General features: G+C 39.5%; 1 protein-coding gene across 1 annotated transcript in view; it reads right to left on the bottom strand.

Annotated features, from left to right (window-relative positions):
• The window catches only part of LOC134357707 (cadherin-18-like), a 261,240-nt gene that overhangs the window by 33,058 nt on the left and 210,111 nt on the right, over positions 1-18,071 (bottom strand). Inside the window, exons 5-7 of the mRNA XM_063069328.1 lie at positions 5,750-5,917; positions 4,045-4,232; positions 3,681-3,934 (exon numbers count right to left, since the gene is read on the bottom strand). Coding sequence (XP_062925398.1) covers positions 3,681-3,934; positions 4,045-4,232; positions 5,750-5,917 — 610 coding nt within the window. The remainder of the gene's footprint in view (positions 1-3,680; positions 3,935-4,044; positions 4,233-5,749; positions 5,918-18,071) is intronic.

Genomic DNA, 18,071 nt, shown 5'->3' with positions numbered 1-18,071 from the left:
CTATTCCATCTTCGACATCTCTTTCCTTGACTTCCCACATTATCTTATTGATTTCCTTTTCAAATTTCCTTCCTTCTCCGTCATTTTCCCCGCCTCCATATTTATCTGAACTTGATACATTTCAGATATTTACTGATCATGTCTTGACATGGTAACTTTGTTTCTCTCTTCATTGGTGCTGTCTGACTGGCTCAATTTTTCTTTTTTTATATATAAATCTGAGAAAATACCTGAAAATTACACTTATTTTCTCAGATTAAAAATTGATGTGTGTGATTAATTAGGAAAAATTACTGATAATGATGATATTGATGAAATAACTGCCATCAGTAATTAGGAAAAACTACTGATAATGATGATATTGATGAAATAACTGCCATCTTTTTGACCATATGTAGGGCATTGTATGCATTTGGAGCTTTACTCAGTCTTGAAATAGGAAGTGTACTAACATAGGATAACAATAATAATGTTACAATGAGACCTGAAATCTTTATAACTGAATAATTTTGATATGTTTTGCATTTCTTTCTAGTTTTTTTGTATGGACTAAGTGCTGCTAAATGAGCTTAGTATAGATGGGATTTGCATGGATGGGATGGGCTGATTGGCTTGGCTTTCTGCAGTAGGACTTTATGACCTTTGGGTCATAAAGTCAACAGAAGCCCAGGATCCCTTTTCAAACTTCAGTTTAACCAATAGGTAAAACAACCTTCTTACTGATTTACAGCACCATCAAAGAAACTGAATCAGATATGTATTGTATACTTCGATTAGAATAGTAGGCTTGTGTTCACTAGTTTGGAAAGGCCTAGAAGTGAAAATGTCAGATAAAATAAGAAAAATTATGTTTCAGGGAAACAAGTAACAAAATTAAATAGTCCTATTGGCAATAATACAATTAGAATTGACCTGAGTTTTGCAAACTTAGTGATTTTACTGTTTCCAATGGCTTTGTCGAAGCTGAGGGATGTTTCAGAATACCCTTTTTCCTTTAGCATGTAATTAGTAATTGCATGCCAGTTTTAGCAGCAATTTACTTTTCCTTCTACATAGCACCTGAAGTATTATAACTTGACCTCCCTGCAGAAATGTATTCACAGTATCCTAATTTCTTTAACATACTCAACAACCATCCTCACAGTATTTTCTGCACAATGGGCCTTCTTCTCTAGGCTTAGTATATCTGGAAGTTTTCTGAGAGTGTTGAAATGAAAACTGATCTGACCTAAATCAATCTGCAGCACCAGGGGTGAAAAGACTAATGCTATTTTGTTGTACTATTCTGTCTGCTTTTAGATCTGTCCTTGCAGAAAGAAAATGATGAATGTGACTGTGTTGCAGATCTAGCATTTTACCATATACCTTTTCTTCCAAATTGTGAATGTGCTTTGAAAGATAATATCACTCTTTAATGCTGTGTTTTAAAAGATATTTCATTTCTCTGTTGCCAAAACTAAATTATTTATAGTATATCAAAAACTTTGTGTGTTTAAACATTACAACTGTAACGGGTCTTCTCTGAGGAAGACATTTACAAACCTTCCTTCAGCCAATTGACACCATATATTGTATTGATTTTGTGACTGCTGCAAGACCTTTTTTTCTGATGAAAATTTCAAGTATGCTTTGAAATTAAAACCAAATGACTTCTCAATTTGGGCCATTTCCCTAACTCATTAATTCATCAGTCAAGGCAATATAATTATTGAAAAGTTTAGTGCAATATATTTAAATAAAATATTTCATATTTCATTTGTGCAATATGATGTCATATTTCAAAAATATTCCCTTTAAATTATCTACAGTACTGGATATAGGAATTCAATGGATGTCTGTTTAATTGGAGTATGTTCACTACTAGTCAGTTCCAATTAAACAATTGTTTCATTTATGTCAAAGAAAGATCAAAAACAGACTGCATCCATCACTGAAAAAGAGTTGCTGACGAGTAATGTAATTTTTTGATGCCTCTAAATGTAAGTCTATCCACCTTTATAATGAGCTCAATACTCAGGGCTCCTGTTTCAAACTCGGCTTGTTTCATAGTTGCTTTGCATAATGTATTGTTCTTTCTAGCCATTGTGGGAATAAAACATGGTGATAATGTTGCAGAAATCATAGATATATAGAATATATATCTTTCTGACAGTAGGTTAGTGCCAGTATAAAGGTACTGGATAATTCTTTCATTTTAATGAATTTAATATAGAAACACTCACAACACGCTGGAGGAACTCAGCAGGTCGGGCAGTATCCGTGGAAACGATCAGTCAACGTTTCGGGCCGGAACCCTTCGTCAGGACTGAAGAGGGAAGGGGCAGAGACCCTATAAAGAAGGTGGAAGGCCCTCTACCCCTTCCCTCTTCAGTCCTGACGAAGGGTTCCGGCCCGAAACGTTGACTGATCGTTTCCACGGATGCTGCCCGACCTGCCGAGTTCCTCCAGCGTGTTGTGAGTGTTGCTTTGACCCCAGCATCTGCAGATTATTTTGTATATAGAAACACTTCTTCCCACTTCTTACAACTTCTCGTCAAGGCACCATTTCCCGAAGAACAGCAGCACATACTGGCCTATGAACTCCATTAAAATAGTCATACAGTCCTAACAGCTGTAAACATAGAAATTAGCCCTTTGGCCCAAATAATTTATCTAGACCATAGTGCCTATGTATGCCAACCCACAATAGTCTTATAGCCCTCTACTCTTTTCCTATCTCGTCGTCGTGGCTATCCCTCGAGGTCGAAGATGATGGTCTTCGTTCCATTGTCCCACAGAGCGAAGACGCCTGTGCGTGTATTTGTTTAACGTGTACTTGATGTTGCACTCCAAGAAGCACACGATACTTCACAAATCATCCAACTGATTCCAATGGCATGGAAACCATGACAATTGGAGCTGATGGATTTGTTGCAGCCTTCATCCGCCTTCACAGTCATTGAGTTCAAAGTAACTTTGTCCGCCTGTTCCACCACTGAGATCTTGGTTGGATTGTTCTTTGTCAGGGTCCTCACCCTTGACCTTACCGCCATAGGTGACCCTACCAGTAGTGTAGCTCCAGACAACATCGCTCTTGGGATCTCAGGACCACACAATCTTCTCCACCACAACAAGGTGACAATCCACTAAGTACTAGTCCAACTGCATTTTATACATTGTATGTAATTGTCTCTGGCAACTCATTAACTAAAACTGCTACCTTCTGAATGAAAAGATTGCCCCTGAGATCTCGTTTAAATTTCCTCTCACCTCTTATCTATACCTTCTAGGTGAAAGGCTCTGACCGTTCCTAGCTCTGCCCCTGATAATTTTATAAACCTTAAAAGGTCTCCTCTCAGCCTACTATATTCTGGTGAAAATTTCAAGTATCAGGAAACACAATAATTGTGTCTGCTAAATATTGCAGATGCCTGAAATCAGTGATAAAACAAAAACTGGTAGAGATACTGAGCAGGTAAGGCAGCATCTACAGAGAGAGGAAGATGAAGTGAACAGTTCATATTGATATTGGAATTAAGTCACAAACATGAACAGATTATGCTGTTTTACACTCTTTTATGAATATTGTCAGCAGAGGCTATTCAACCTCAACATATTTTGCAGATCAGGAAGGATAAAATGTGAATTTTCTACTGAAATACCCAGACTGGGGGTTTTAATTAAATAAAGGAAGGACATACCGGATGTGGCTTTTGGCACTGTCAGGGTCTTGTGCAGTTACTGTTCCAACCATTGTTCCTGGTTTGGCACTTTCAGAAACCTCCATCACATAAAAAGGGAGTGAAAACTCTGGGGGCTCATCCACATCTCCAACAATGATTTTGAGAGTGGCAGTGTCCTTGAAAGGACCCATGTTCCAAAAGCGGGGATCAATATGAGTGTTTTCACCTTCAATCATCACAGTGTACACTTTTTTCTTTTCATAGTTCAGTGGCTGAAACATGAGGAGACCATAAAGATAATTCCATTATTAACAGCCCATTGGATTTAGTGGGATTCAAAACAATCAGGTTTGGAAATTTAGAATAAATATACGGCTGTTACCTTCTTTAGAATAATAACTCCTTCTCTGGTGTCTTTGTCAGTAGTGATGGTAAAAATGCCTAATCCATCTCCATCAATGAGGCTGTAGCTCATGTCTGCATTCACACCAATGTCAGGATCAATTGCTTTAATCTTACCTACAGCTGTGCCTACTGTAGCTGATTCAGGGACATAGAGCTGGTAGTGTTCTACAAATGAACAGAGGATCATAACTAAACAATAATCTCTGACAGAACAACATCGCAGATACAATACCAACCATAACTTAAAACTAAAATATCACATGCAATGCTTTCATGTGTTTTTTTTTTAACACAGGTTGAGGTGGAGGTTGGCTACGGCCTCCTTGGCAGGAAACACAGGCAATTTTATCTCACACTTCTCATCTGTTCCTAGTTCCGCCCTTTGCCCAAAATCAATGTGGCTCACATTGTGTCCAGCAGGAACTGTGCCCGTTAACTCAGCGGTAATGAATGTTAGTGGTAGTCTAGAGTGGGGAAATGGTTTGGGGATAGATCAGGCTGACCACAATTACTTTTACTATTATTTTAATAAAATGTCCATACACCCAAACATCTCCAGGGTGTCAAATGATTTTAAGAGGTCCTGTAGTTATATGACCTGCTCATCCACTGCCAGACTTCCACCTTGAATGCCCTGGTTGTCATCTATCAGGGTAGGTCGTAGCCCTCAGAGCCACTATACACTTCTGTTTTAAATACACACCATACTGCTTTAAGTGCTTTGACTTGAAACTTAGACCACACCTACTCTATGTTCTGTTTAGAAATAGGGAAAATACGTGGCATTAATTTTCTCCATTACTATCTTTTTAAAGCAATAATAAAACTGAAACTGCTCAATATGAATTTTAAAAAAAAATAGAAATCCTTAGTGGATCAGGTGGAAAAAGAAACGTCTAACATTAGTCACAACTGGGAAAGGAAAAAAAAAATAAAAAGTTTTAATCTCCTTAAGGCCATCTTCTCCAACACCAAAACTTAAAATTATTCTCTAAACTTTGTCTGACTTTGCTTCTCTCTAGCTTGATGACTGTGCAACAGCTTTAGATTCCTGTCTACTCATGCATCCTGTTTATCTTAGAGATGGCTTTCTTCCTAAATCTTTTGATCTCCTTACCTATGTCTTGCCTGTACTTGGACATCTTTTGATCACATTTCTCACATCTTTTCTTCAGTTTGACAATAATGTTTGCTTTATGTTTCTGCATAGGATATTAAGCGTGCTTTAAAAATTCAAATTGTTATTGTTAGGTCACAATTAACAACCTGACAATACAGGTGAGATGCTACTTTAATCCAAACTCTCCTACCGCTGGCTGCTGCAACATTCACACATTCCTCTTTGGAACTTGGGAGAAGAGCTTTCGCAACTTAAACTTTGAAATTAAGTTTTCATTTACAACAATTTAGTCAAATACACCAATGACAGCGGACATGTTGATGTTGGGAAGAAAACTATACATTTTTTCATATTTCTTTTGAAAGCAATTACTTTTTATCCAGCCAGGCCAACTGTCAAAGGACTGTGGTTGCTAATGCAACTGTCTATCAGAGTTAGGAAAGCAGTCAGATGATAAAAACAATACACTTCACCATGCCATCTACAATACATTTGCAACATGACATTGAGACAGACTACAGTTTCAGAATATGCATCACATTGATTGAAAAGTGTCACATACTTTGCGGGAACTTGGGAGGATTGTCATTGGCATCAGTTAACGTGATATTAATAGTTGTGGAACCCGACAGTCCTCCTATCTGTCCGGCCATGTCTTTGGCTTGAATGACGACAGAATACTGTTCTCTTGCTTCCCTGTCCATATTGGGTAAGGCTGTTCTGATGATTCCTGCAAAACAGTGAAATAAAATCAATAGTTTAGTATCCATAGAAAATAATTTTCTGCAACAATACCATTGTATGGAGGTTTCAATATAGAGCCTGGGCTGGTAAATATTAAAATATTACAAAGAAATAGATTACAGTCAGAAATTAATAGTAATGCCCACATCACCCTATTACAAACTTGTACAATCATGATGCTTAAAGTTAGTACATAGCATGAGAAAATTTGCTTTGGGTGCTATTTCATCATTTTCACATAATTCATGTAACTTTGTTTCATTAATAACATCAGTTTCAAACTTTTGGACTTTAATTAACCAGAGAATGCTGATGAACCAAACCAATTAACATTTAGTTTCATAGATATATTTACATCTGCAATAATTGTAAATAACTCACAATGTAATTAAAATGCCTTTTCACCACAACATTAAATAAGATGTGCCTGACTCTGCCTGAAGACAACTTTTTTAATATTTATCCTATACTGAAATACTTCTCCATCAACAATTTATGATAGTGCAATAACTTCAAAGTTGACTGAAGTACAACCTTAACAAATTGGAACTTCCTGTGAATAATAAATTGAACGCTGAGCATATCAACTAACTGGTAAATAAAAGGGAAACAAGTTTTAATTATATTGGTATATCAGTATAGTATAGAACAGATGTAGAGTGTCTGCCTTGATTAATCCATTCCTTAAGCAAAACAAGTTAATTGAAAAGCTGCTAATCTAGTCCCTGGCATGAAACTATTGCAATGAGGAACATTTATAGAAAATGAGGTATTTAAGCTTGAAAGATAGACAAGAACATGTCAATATCAAAAAGATATTAATAACACGGTTAAGGTTAATTTGAAACACTGCAAATCAGGATATCTGATCAAAAATATGTTAAAACTAGTGAAAGCAAAAAATCATTGCACCATGTAGAGAAAAATTATCTTTATAAGGAAATATAATTAACATTTATGGTCTCTAATATAAGGTAGTAGAGGCATAAAATACATAAATTCAATTAGGTATTTGTTGGATTCTTGATGTTTCATCTTCTGGGACAATTCAGAACAGAAGGTGACAATTAAAAAATAAAGAGCCACCTAATTAGAAAGGAAAAAAAATGTTTCTTTTCTCTCATTATGTCGTGAGCCTTTGGAACTCCCTAACTTAACAGGCTGTGGAAGCAGAATATTTGATTATTTTTTAAGGCACAGTAGAAGGGTACTTTCTAAGCAAGAAGATGAAAGATTGTCATAGGTAGATAGAAACACAGAGCTGAGGTTACAATTAGATCAGCCATATCTTAAAATAATGGTGGGTCAGGTTTAAATGGCGACTCCTGATTCTTTTTTAAGTATCAATTTATTCATGAGTCATCTTTGACATTTAATAATGTTTTTAGTCAATAGCAGCATAAGAACAACTGACATGTGGGACCTCAGCTCAAGGACTGCTTAACTTTGTTCCTTTTTTCTATTTACCATGTATGAGGGAAACTGGGATAGTGCAGGACTGGGAATGGGAAATTTTGGATAAGTTGGTTTTAAGAAAAATCACCCCTGATGTATATGGTATGATTCCAAATTTGTTTGTTGTTTCACCAGTGAAAAACTTCTTTTTGAATGCCATCCATAGAGATCCTGTCATCAAATTAGTACACTGAGGTACTACAGGGGAAAAAAAATAACATCATGCAGAATGAAGTGAATAAAGTGGGCTGGTTTAGAGATCTCATTGTGACACACAATTTTGAGAGGTATTAATAGGATAGATGCTAAGAGATGGATTCATTCGGCTGGAAAGTCAAGATCTCAAGGGCAAAGTTATAGGATAAGTGATAGGTTATTTAGTTCTGAGACAAGGAGAAATTGCTTTATACAGAGGAGTCTAAATTTCTAGTGGGCTCTAGCCGAGAAGGCAGTGGGTTATTCATCACCGAGAATATTTCAGGCTGAGATTGATTTCTGTATATAATTAAAGGGACCTGAGTGTGCATGTGACCAGAGATCCTCCATCACTTCATTCACCAAATGTGACAGAGTTAAGAGTAAAGAGAAAGTATGAGAAGGAAGTAGAGAAAAGGAAATGTGCCTGGAGGCAGAGGTAGGGGAAGTCTTTAATGAATACTTTCCTTCAGTGCTTAACAGGGAGGGTGATTTTGACAAATGTGAGGTCAGCATAGAACAGGCTAATATGCTGCAGCACGTCAAGTTTAAGAAAGAGGCAGAGTCAGAACTGTTTGATAGATAAGTCACTGAGGCCAGACAAGACATACCTCAGGCTAATATGGGAAGCGAGGAAAGAGATTGTTGGAGCTTCTGTGGGGAGATTATTCCTGCATCTTCCTTAGGCACAGAGGATTGGAGATTGGCAAATATTGTTGCATTGTTCATGAAAGGTAATAATGCTGGGAAATATAGACCTGTGAGTTCTAGTGGTAGGCAAGCTATTGGAGAGGATTCTTAGGGACAGGATTTATAAGAATTTAGAGAAGCATAGTCTGATTAGGTTTACTCAGCCAGGCTTTGTCAAGCCTAAATTAATTTTTCAGAAGGTGACAAAGCCAATTGATGAAGGTAGCATGGTAGATGTGGTGTATATGGATCTTATCAAGGTGTTTGATATGTTTCTTCGTGGTAGGCTCATTCAGAAAGTCAGGAGGCATGGAATCCATGGAAACACGGCTATGTAGATTTGGAATTGGCTTGCTCACTAAAGGCAGAGTGGGTAGTAGAGGGAGTGTATTCTGCCTGGAGGCTGATGACTAGAAGTGTTCCACATGTCCACAGGTGTTCAAAGAGCCCTCCTCCCTGTGATTTTTATAAACTACTTGCATGAGGAAGTAGAAGGGTAGGTAGAAAGTTTGCAGATGACTTGAAGGTTGGTGGCATTGTGGATAGAAGGTTGTTGTAGGCTATATAGGGATATAGACAGGATGCAGATCTGGGCTGAAAAGTGGCAGATGGAGTTCAATCCAGAAAAGTATGAACTGATACAGTTCGGAGATTAAACATGAAGGTGTAGTACAAGGATAATGGCCAGACCCTCAGCAGTGCAGAGGAAATGAGCAATCTTGGGGTCCAAATTCAGAGATCCCTCAATATTTCTGTGAAGCTGAAAAGTTGTTTAATAAGGTAATGTATATGGTGTGTTGGCCTTCATTATTCAGGGGACTGAATTCAAACATTGCAGCTCTATAAAACAATGGTTAGACCACACTTAACAGTGTAGTCTTCAATAATGGTCACCTCAATACAGGAAGGATGTGGAAGCTTTAGAAAGGGTGCATAGGAGATCTACCGGGATGCTGCATGGATTAAATAATGTGTCTTATAAGGAAAGCCACACACATGAAATGCCAGAGGAATTCAGCAGGACAAGCATTCTTATTCTGGTTTCAGTCTCCTTACCTTCCAGTACCAATGGAGGTTCTTTACCCAAAACATCAACTTTTCTTCCCTCTACAGATGTTGCCTGACTTGCTGAGTTCCTCCAGCATTTTGTGTGTGTTGCTCAAGGTTCACAGCATCTGCAGATTCTCTTGTATGTCCTATGAGGAATGTTGAGCAAGTGAGGACTCTTCTTTTTGGAAAGTAGGATGAGACAACTTGATAGAGGTAAAAAGATTATGAGAGGCATAGGGAGGCAGCCGGCTCCTTCTTCCTAAGAGAGCAATGGCTAAAACCAGGGGATATCCATTTAACATGAGTGGAGGAAAGTAGACTAAGGAGGTATCAGAGGTAGAATTTTTTTTTTCACAGAGAGTGTTAGGTGCTTGGAACATATTGCCAAGTGTGATTGTAGAGTACGATAAAATAGGTACACTTATGAATCACTTAGAAAGGCACATGGATGTAAGAACATGAAGGGTTATGGGGTGTGTGGGGGGGGAAAGGCTTAGATTGATCAGCACAACATCATGGCCCAAGTACTGTAATATGCTGTACTGTTCTATGTTCTCTGATCAGTCAGAAAGGAAAGGGTGGGTGGTGTGTGGCAATATTGATTTTAGTCAGCGAGTTTGGTGGTAAAAATTGGCTTCAGCACACCTTCTTGTAGGTATGTTCTCAGAACATTTTCCATGGCCATTTTGAGCTTAGCAAGATCCTGAGGACAACAGTGTGTCAGACCACCAGTTTCAGTGATAATGGTTCTGAAGTTTGAAGATTAAAAGTAAACATTTACAGATCTTGACAACCTTCAGTTCTGCACAAGTGTGTCACCTAAAATATTTTGCTGATTTAGAAAATCTCAATTCCCCTCCCTCCAAAAACAGTCTACTGTGCTAAGTATCACAGACTAACAACGGCACTCCGGCATACATTCAGGCAGGCCCTGGATATCCATGGAAGGCTAACGTAAGCAGGTAGGCTCCAAGGGGGTGAGCTTTCTGAGTGGATGCAGTCATATGGTTTCTACCTCCCTCCTGGGGAGTTTCAATTGATTTTTTTTGTAAACCTCTTTCTTCTTCAAGTGAATAGCATGAAAAAGAACTTCAGAGCAACAGCAGGGGACTAGAAATGGCAGTGACGGCTGATTTCATTTTTGCTGGGGACTCACAGCAGATCTTCAGGATGGATGAGTTTAAGTACCAGAAAATAGTAGCAGAACTAGGCCACCTGGACAATCGCTGTTTGCTGCAGGTCAGATGCAGGATAATTTGGTCCAGTATTTGTATTCTGCCCAAAACCTAATCCATATTTCATTTTACTGACCCTCAGTTCTGAATGGTTGAAGGAACTTTAATCAGTGATCAGACTTAACAAAATTAATCACACAAATATGACATCATTCATTGTATTTCATGACCTAGTATTTTGGTAATGAGAATATAAGTAACAATAGGATCACTATATGAACTATGAGAGAATACCCAGTCCTTTGCTTTCTGAAATGGCTGCTGAAGAAAACACTGTTATTAACAGCTCAACACCGATAAAGGTGAAAGTTAAATGTTATAGGCTATTATTTGTTTGCAGGAGTAAATCATATCCTCCCATTTGACTAACATTACAGCATATTCCAAAAGGAAAAAAAAATTGAATTTCACCAAATATGCAACTGACAGTTGACAAGGATTTTTATTTTCATGATAGAAGTGTCTTTTGCATCTGAATATTTATTTCTTCCAGTTTTTCAAACCCCATCAATGGTAATTAGAGATTATAGCTGGTTGTCAATCACATTTATACCTCCATTTCTTACAAAAGCCATAAAGTATAAATCTAAAAAGCTACCAGAATAGGAAATGAGTTCTATTTCATTCTTACTCACAAAACATTTTTGTAACATGGACTCTGATATTTCTCCCAAGACATTTTAAAATAAATTTCCTAGTTCTTTCCATTAAGTATGTTGTACATTTATCTTCTCCTCTTGGTAAAGTGCATTAAACCAGATGACTTTACATTTTAAACATACTGTAGCATGCAATAGTATTGTAGATTCCTTAAGAGGCACAAAATACCACAAAATGTGAAACATGAGAATCCATTGGACTCAAAAAATTGTTCTAATGTGGGTCAGACAAATTTGTGGTATCACAAACTTCACCTTAATTAAGCTTCTAAGGGAGATGATTAGCATCCAGGAGAATAAACAATTGCAAAAGACAAAATCAAAAATTCTGCTAAATCTCTCCTTGAACCTACTAGGTGATCAACCCAAAATACATGAAAGCAATCGAATATTATTCTACCATGACCCATTGCATTTCTCAGATAACATTCACATGGTTTCAGAAGCACATATCCACTAATTATTTGGTTATCAGTATCTGTAATTATGCACAGTTTCAATCCTCTTCGTAATCAGTTCTTCATTCAGTTCTTTCTTTCCAGGATTTAATCAACATAGTAATACCCATTTTTGCCAGGATGCTTTCACACATGCCCAGCTCTGCGGGGAATAAGAAAAAGTAAATAATTCTTCTAATCTTCTGCCTTGCTTTAGGCTTGTTAATTTCATACTTTTGTTCCCTAGTTTGGCAATTGCAATTTAAATTAAATTAAACAGCAGCCAGATGAATAAAGTAATGATTTTTCTACCATTACTTTCACAATGTGTACGTGTGAGTTCAAATCCAGCTATAAAGAACTAAACACATTACCCAAAACAATAAGGTTACCTTAACCACGTTTATAAAAAATCTAATCCAACTAATCTGAACCATAGACAACACACACAAAATGCTGGAGGAACTCAGTAGGTCAAGCAGCATTTATAGAAATGAATTCAAGAAGAAGAAAGTCCTTAACTCCGAGTGGAGTAATCAGGATGCTGTCATATCGGTGTTTTTTTTAGCAGGCTTTCTTATTTTTACGAGGCCGAGTTGCTAGCTTGACGCTCAACCCAGCACGGATGGAGAGCATGCAAGTGAGCTGGCTGGATTCGAACTCGGGAGGGTTTGCTCCAAAGTCTGGCGCTGATGCCACTACACCGCCAGCCGGCCAAAGGAAATGAATAAACAGTCTACATTTTGGACCAAGACCCTTCACAAGGAATGGAAAGGAATAGGGAAGATACCAGAATAAGAAGGTGGGGTAGGGGAAAGAGGACAAGCCAGAAGGTGATAGGTGGAACCAGGTGAGTGGGAGAGAGGGACATGAAGTAAAAAGCTAGAAAGTGATAGGTAGAAAAGGTAAATGGCTGGAGAATAAGGAATCTGGTAGGTGAGAAGAGTGGATTTTGGGAGAAAAGGAAGGCAGCTGAGGAGAAGAGATAAGAAGCCAGGGTTGGGAATTGAAGAAGAGGGACAGGAAAGGGGGAAAAATTAATGGAAGTTGGTGAAATCAATGTTCATGCCATCGGGTTGGAGGCTGCCTAGATGGAATGCGAAGTATTGTTTCTCTAACCTGAGAGTGGTGTAGTTATTGCAGAAGAGAAGGTCATGAAGGTCATGGACCAACATGTCAGAATGGGAATGAGGATAGAATTAAAACAGTTGACCATCAGGAAATCCAGTTTCTTGCAAATGGCCTGGAGGTGCTCAACAAAGCAGTTCCTGAATCTATGTCGGATCTCACCAACATTGGAAGCACCGGATACAGTCGGCGACCTCAACCAATTTGCATGTGAAGTGTTGTCTCTCCTGGAAGGACTGTTTAGGGCCCTGAATGGAAGTGAGGAAAGAGGTGAATGGGCAAATGTAGCACTTCTGCCACCTGTAGGGGTAAGTGCCAGGAGAGAGGTCAGTGGGGAGGGATGAATGGGCAAGGGAATCACGGAGTGAGCAATCCCTGCAGGAAGTGGAGAGTGGTGGGGAAGTAAAGATGTGTTTGGTGGTAGAATCCATTTGAAGATGGTGGAAATGGAAATTGCAGAGAATAACATGCTTGTTGCAGAAGCTCATGGGGTGGTGGATGAGGACAAGAGGAACGCTATCCCTGTTTTAAGGTAGCTGGAAAAATGGTTGAGTGCAGAAACGGAGGAAATGTGAAAATTGAGAGAAAGCTGAACCATACAGCCAGTTAAATTAACTTATAGTTTATTTGGAACTAGTTTGGGCTTAAGACAGATTGAATATTGATATCAAAAGCACATTTTCTATTTGATTATCTTCCTAGGCAATGCAATTGCTTCCCAAAATAATCTGTTATAAAATGGAATACAATATGTTAAAAGTCACTGATGGTGTATTGAATTGAATTAACATTATTTCTTACATCGTTCACATCCATGAGGAGTAAAATTCTTTACATTATGTCTCCGACTGAATATGCAATGTGCAAATTATAGTATTTGTAATAAATAGTATGTACAGTAAGACATACAACAGAGCAGTCAATATAGTTTTGAAATACAACTGTGTCAGTGTGAATTAATCAGTCTGATGGCCCGGTGGAATAAGCTGTCGTGGGTCCTGTTGGTCTCGGCTTTTATGCTGCGGTACCATTTCCCAGATGGTAACAGCTGGAACAGTTTGTGGTTGGAGTGGCTCAGGTCCCCGATGATCCTTCAGGCCCTTTTTACGAACCTGTCTCTGTAAATACCCTGAATAGTGGGAAGTTCACATCCACAGATAACCATAGATGGGCTGTCAACACCACTCTCCGCAGAGTTCTGCGATTGAGGGAAGTACGGTTCCCATACCAGGCAGTGCTACAGCCAGTCAGGGTGCTCTTAGTTAGCCTATAAAAAGTTCTTAGGATCTGGGAACTCGTGCTGAATTTCTTCAACCGCCTGAGGTGAAAGAGATGCTGTTGTGCTTTTTTTTTACCACACAGCCTGTATGTACAGACCAAGTGAGGTCCTCGGTGATATGTATACCGAGGAACTTAAGGCCATTCACCCTCTCAATCCCAGATCTATTGATGTCAATAGGGATGAGCCTGTCTCTGTTCCTTCTGTAGTCCACAGCCAGCTTCTTTGTTTTTGCAACATTGAGGGAGTGGTTGTTTTCTTGACACCACCATGTCACGATGATGATTTCTTCTCTGTAGGCTGCCTTGTTATTATTTGAGAAATGCCGATCAGTGCAGTTTCATCTGCAAATTTAATTAGTGGATTGGAGCTGTGAGTGGCGACACAGTCATGGGTATACAGAGAATATAGTCAATCCATGGTCAAACACAGAACAACTTTAACTTAATAAAACATTCAAAGCACTTTGTAGGGGTGAAATCACAACTTGCATACTGATAGAGCTGTAGGAGCTGCCACCTTACACCTCCAAGTGACCCGGTTTCCATATCCTGACCTCTGGTGCTGGCTGACTGGAGTTTGCATGTTCAGTCTGGGAACTCATGGGTTGACTCTGGTTTGCCCAGCTTCTTCCCATATCTTAAAGACATGCAGGTTGGTGGGCCACCTGACCATTGTAAATTGTTCTTAGTGTGATGACGAATGGTAGAATCTGGTGTGAGATGAAGGGAGCACAAGGAAATAAAATAAATGTCCCTGATGGTTGGCATAGACTTGAGGTGTCAAATGATCCTATTAGCATTTGTTAAAATATTGTGTAAATATATTTTAGACTTGTGCATTAATGTTTCTAATATTACATTATTCAACCATAATTGAAGATAATATAAGCACAAATAGCAGGTGTACATTGTACCTCACTACTAATGGTCAATGCTTGGTTTGAGGGTACAGCAGGCATGATACAGTGAGCCTGATTGGTGACAGGAACTTCAATGATAACCCAGCTGTTCTCCAACATCCAGATGTTTCCAGTCAGCAGACTAACAACTTCCCTTTAAAGAACCAAATCAGAGAAGATACAGGAGTATAGAATCAAGAGAACAAAGAGCTTTATTTTCACTTCCATGCCACACTGTTGGTTTGTGTTTCAACCCAAATGAATTAGATTAGATTATGAGGACACGCAGTCCTCTTTTATTGTCATTTAGTAATGCATACATTAAGAAATGATACAATGTTCCTCCAGAACGATATCACAGACAAACCGAGACTAAAAAAAAACTGACAAAAACCACGTAATTATAACACATAGTTACAACAGTGCAAAGCAATACCATAATTTGATAAAGAACAGACCATGGGCATGGTAAAAAAGAGTCTCGAAGTCTCTCAAAAGTCCCATTATCTCACACAGATGGTAGAAGGAAGAGAAACTCTCTTCCTGCCATGAGCTTCCAGCGCCGCAAATTGCCGATGCAGCACCCTGGAAGCACCCGACCAGAGCCGACTCGAGTCCGTCCGAAAAGTTCGAGCCTCCAACCAGCCCTCCGACACCGAGCACTGAGCACCATCTCTGCCAAGCGCTTCGACCCCGGCCCCGGCAACAGGCAACAGGCAAAGCCGAGGATTTGGGACCTTCGTCTCCGGAGATTCTCGATTGCACAGTAGCAGCAGCAGCGAAGCAGGCATTTCAGAAGTTTCTCCAGATGTTCCTCCATGTGTCTCACGTTTGTCTCCATCAAATCAGGATTGTGCACAGCATCCTACTTCACAAATACGATATCATTTCGGAGCAGCTGCGCGCGCTGCGTCGCACCGCCATCTTCTCCTCCCTTGAATTGTCTCCATTCCACCAGAAGCCCCATCACCATTTCACTTCCTGTGACACTTGGAATGGGATTCTTAAGTATTATGGCACTAGGGTCAGCTGAGGCTCAGTTGGTACTATCATTGCCTCTGAGCTAGGAGGTTAAAGGCTCAAATTTTGCTACAAAAACAACAGCATGACTGGCCGCTTTGAGATAGAGGTGTTTATGATCTGTCAGATGTAAGTTCTGTCAATTGTAGTGTAAAGACTAAGCTCTGTTGCTTGCAATAAATAAATAAATACAGTGGTTTTGCTCCAAAATCATTCCTGGAGTAGTCAATAAATACATTTCACAAGTCACTGATAGAATGCATTATTGTGAAATGAGAACTTGCTGCCTGCAAATTATTTGCTACATTTTGCCCACCACAGTTCCCGAAGAGACACAGGATCGCAAAGAGGGAGAGAGAGTTTAAAAGAAGTGAATGGGGACAGTTGACACATTTTAATAGGTTTCAATATGTGCATTTAATGACAGAGAAATGTATACAATATACATCCTGAAATTCTTTTTCTTTGCAGGCATCCACAAAAACAGAGGAGTGCCCCAAAGAATGAATGACAGTTAAAATGTTGGAACCCCAAAGCCCCATCCCCAACTCCCCCTCCCATGCACAAGCAACAGCAAGTTTACGACCCACACCACCCCCTCCAGCAAAAAAAGCATCAGCACCCACCCCCACCACCCAATGGGAATGGGAAGTTGAGGCTTTGGCTTATTGAGGCTTCCGCAAGGAGAAGTGTAGGCTGTAGATAGATTTTTTTTTTGTTATGTATTCTTTCTTTATTTCTTATTGCACGTTTAGAGCAGTGAAGATGCCAAGTAGGGTAGGACAGTGGAATGCTCCTCTTGCAGAATGTGGGAATGCAGTTTCCCTGACAACTACTCCTGCAGAAAGTGCATCCAACTGCAACTTCTAACAGACGTGTTAAGGAGTTGGAGCTGGAACTGGATGAGCTCCGAATCATTTGGGAGATGAAGGGGTTGATAGATGGACACAGGGAAGTAATTACACCTAAGGTGCAGGACACTGATAACTGGGTGACGGCAGGAGAGGGAAGGGGATAGGCAGCCAGTGCAGAGTATCCCTGTGGCTGTTCCCCTCAACAAAATGTATACCACTGTGGATACTGTTGGTGGTGGGAGATAACCGAGCAGAAGAAGGCCATATCGGTCAGATCTTTGGCACTGAGTCTTGGTCTGTGGCTCAGAAGGGAAGGGTGGAGAAGAGGCAATCTATAGTGATAGGGAGTTCACTGGTTAGGGCTACAGAAAGGAGGTTCTATGAATGAGAATGAGATTCATTGATGGTATGTTGCCTCCCCAGAACCAAGGTCAGACACATCTTGGATCAAGTCCATTGCATTCTTAAATGGAAGGGTGAGTAGCTGGAGGTCTTGGTCCAAGTACTAATGTAGGAGAGGGCAAAGTGAATTAATGAAGTTAGGTGTTAAGTTAAAGGATAGGATCTCCAGGGTTAAGATCTCATGATTGCTACCTGTCCCTCACGCTAGTAAGGCCAGAAATGGGAAGAGCATACAGTTTAACATGTGGCTAAGGAGATGGTGCAGGAGGGAGGGCTTCATATTTCTGGACTCCCTTCCAGAAAGTGGCAGCTGTACAGGAGGGAGAGTTTGCAACTGAACTGGAAGGAGACCAGTATCCTAGCAGGAAGGCTTGCTAGTACTGCATGTTTGGGGAGTGGGGGGGTGGGACTTAATCTAGAGTTGCAAGGGGATGGGAACCAAAGCACCAGAACAGATAGTTGAGTGGGTGTGGAGAAAAACATTGTTAAGCCTACATAAAAAGTCAGCAAATCAAATGGTTGAGCATGGTGAGCTAATGTTCTGAGCTGTGTATAGATCAATGTAAGGAGATCAGCTGAGGGCATGGATCAGCATGTATAATTATTACATTGTAGATAATTAGTGAAAATTGGTTGCAGGAGGGGTAGAACTAGTAGCACAGTGTTCCAGTGTTCTGTTGCTTTAGGTGTGAAAGAGTGGGAATGATTAAAGGGGGAGGGGTGGCATTACTAGTCAGGGAAAATATCATGACAATGTTCAGTCAGGACGGTTGAGGTTTTATGGGTAGAACAGAGGAATAAGAAAGACATGACCACGATAATGGGATTATATTAT

The sequence above is a fragment of the Mobula hypostoma genome, chromosome 17 (genome assembly GCF_963921235.1).
Source record: "Mobula hypostoma chromosome 17, sMobHyp1.1, whole genome shotgun sequence".
NCBI classification, from domain to species: domain Eukaryota; kingdom Metazoa; phylum Chordata; class Chondrichthyes; order Myliobatiformes; family Myliobatidae; genus Mobula; species Mobula hypostoma.
This window is presented reverse-complemented; position numbering and strand designations above follow the sequence as displayed.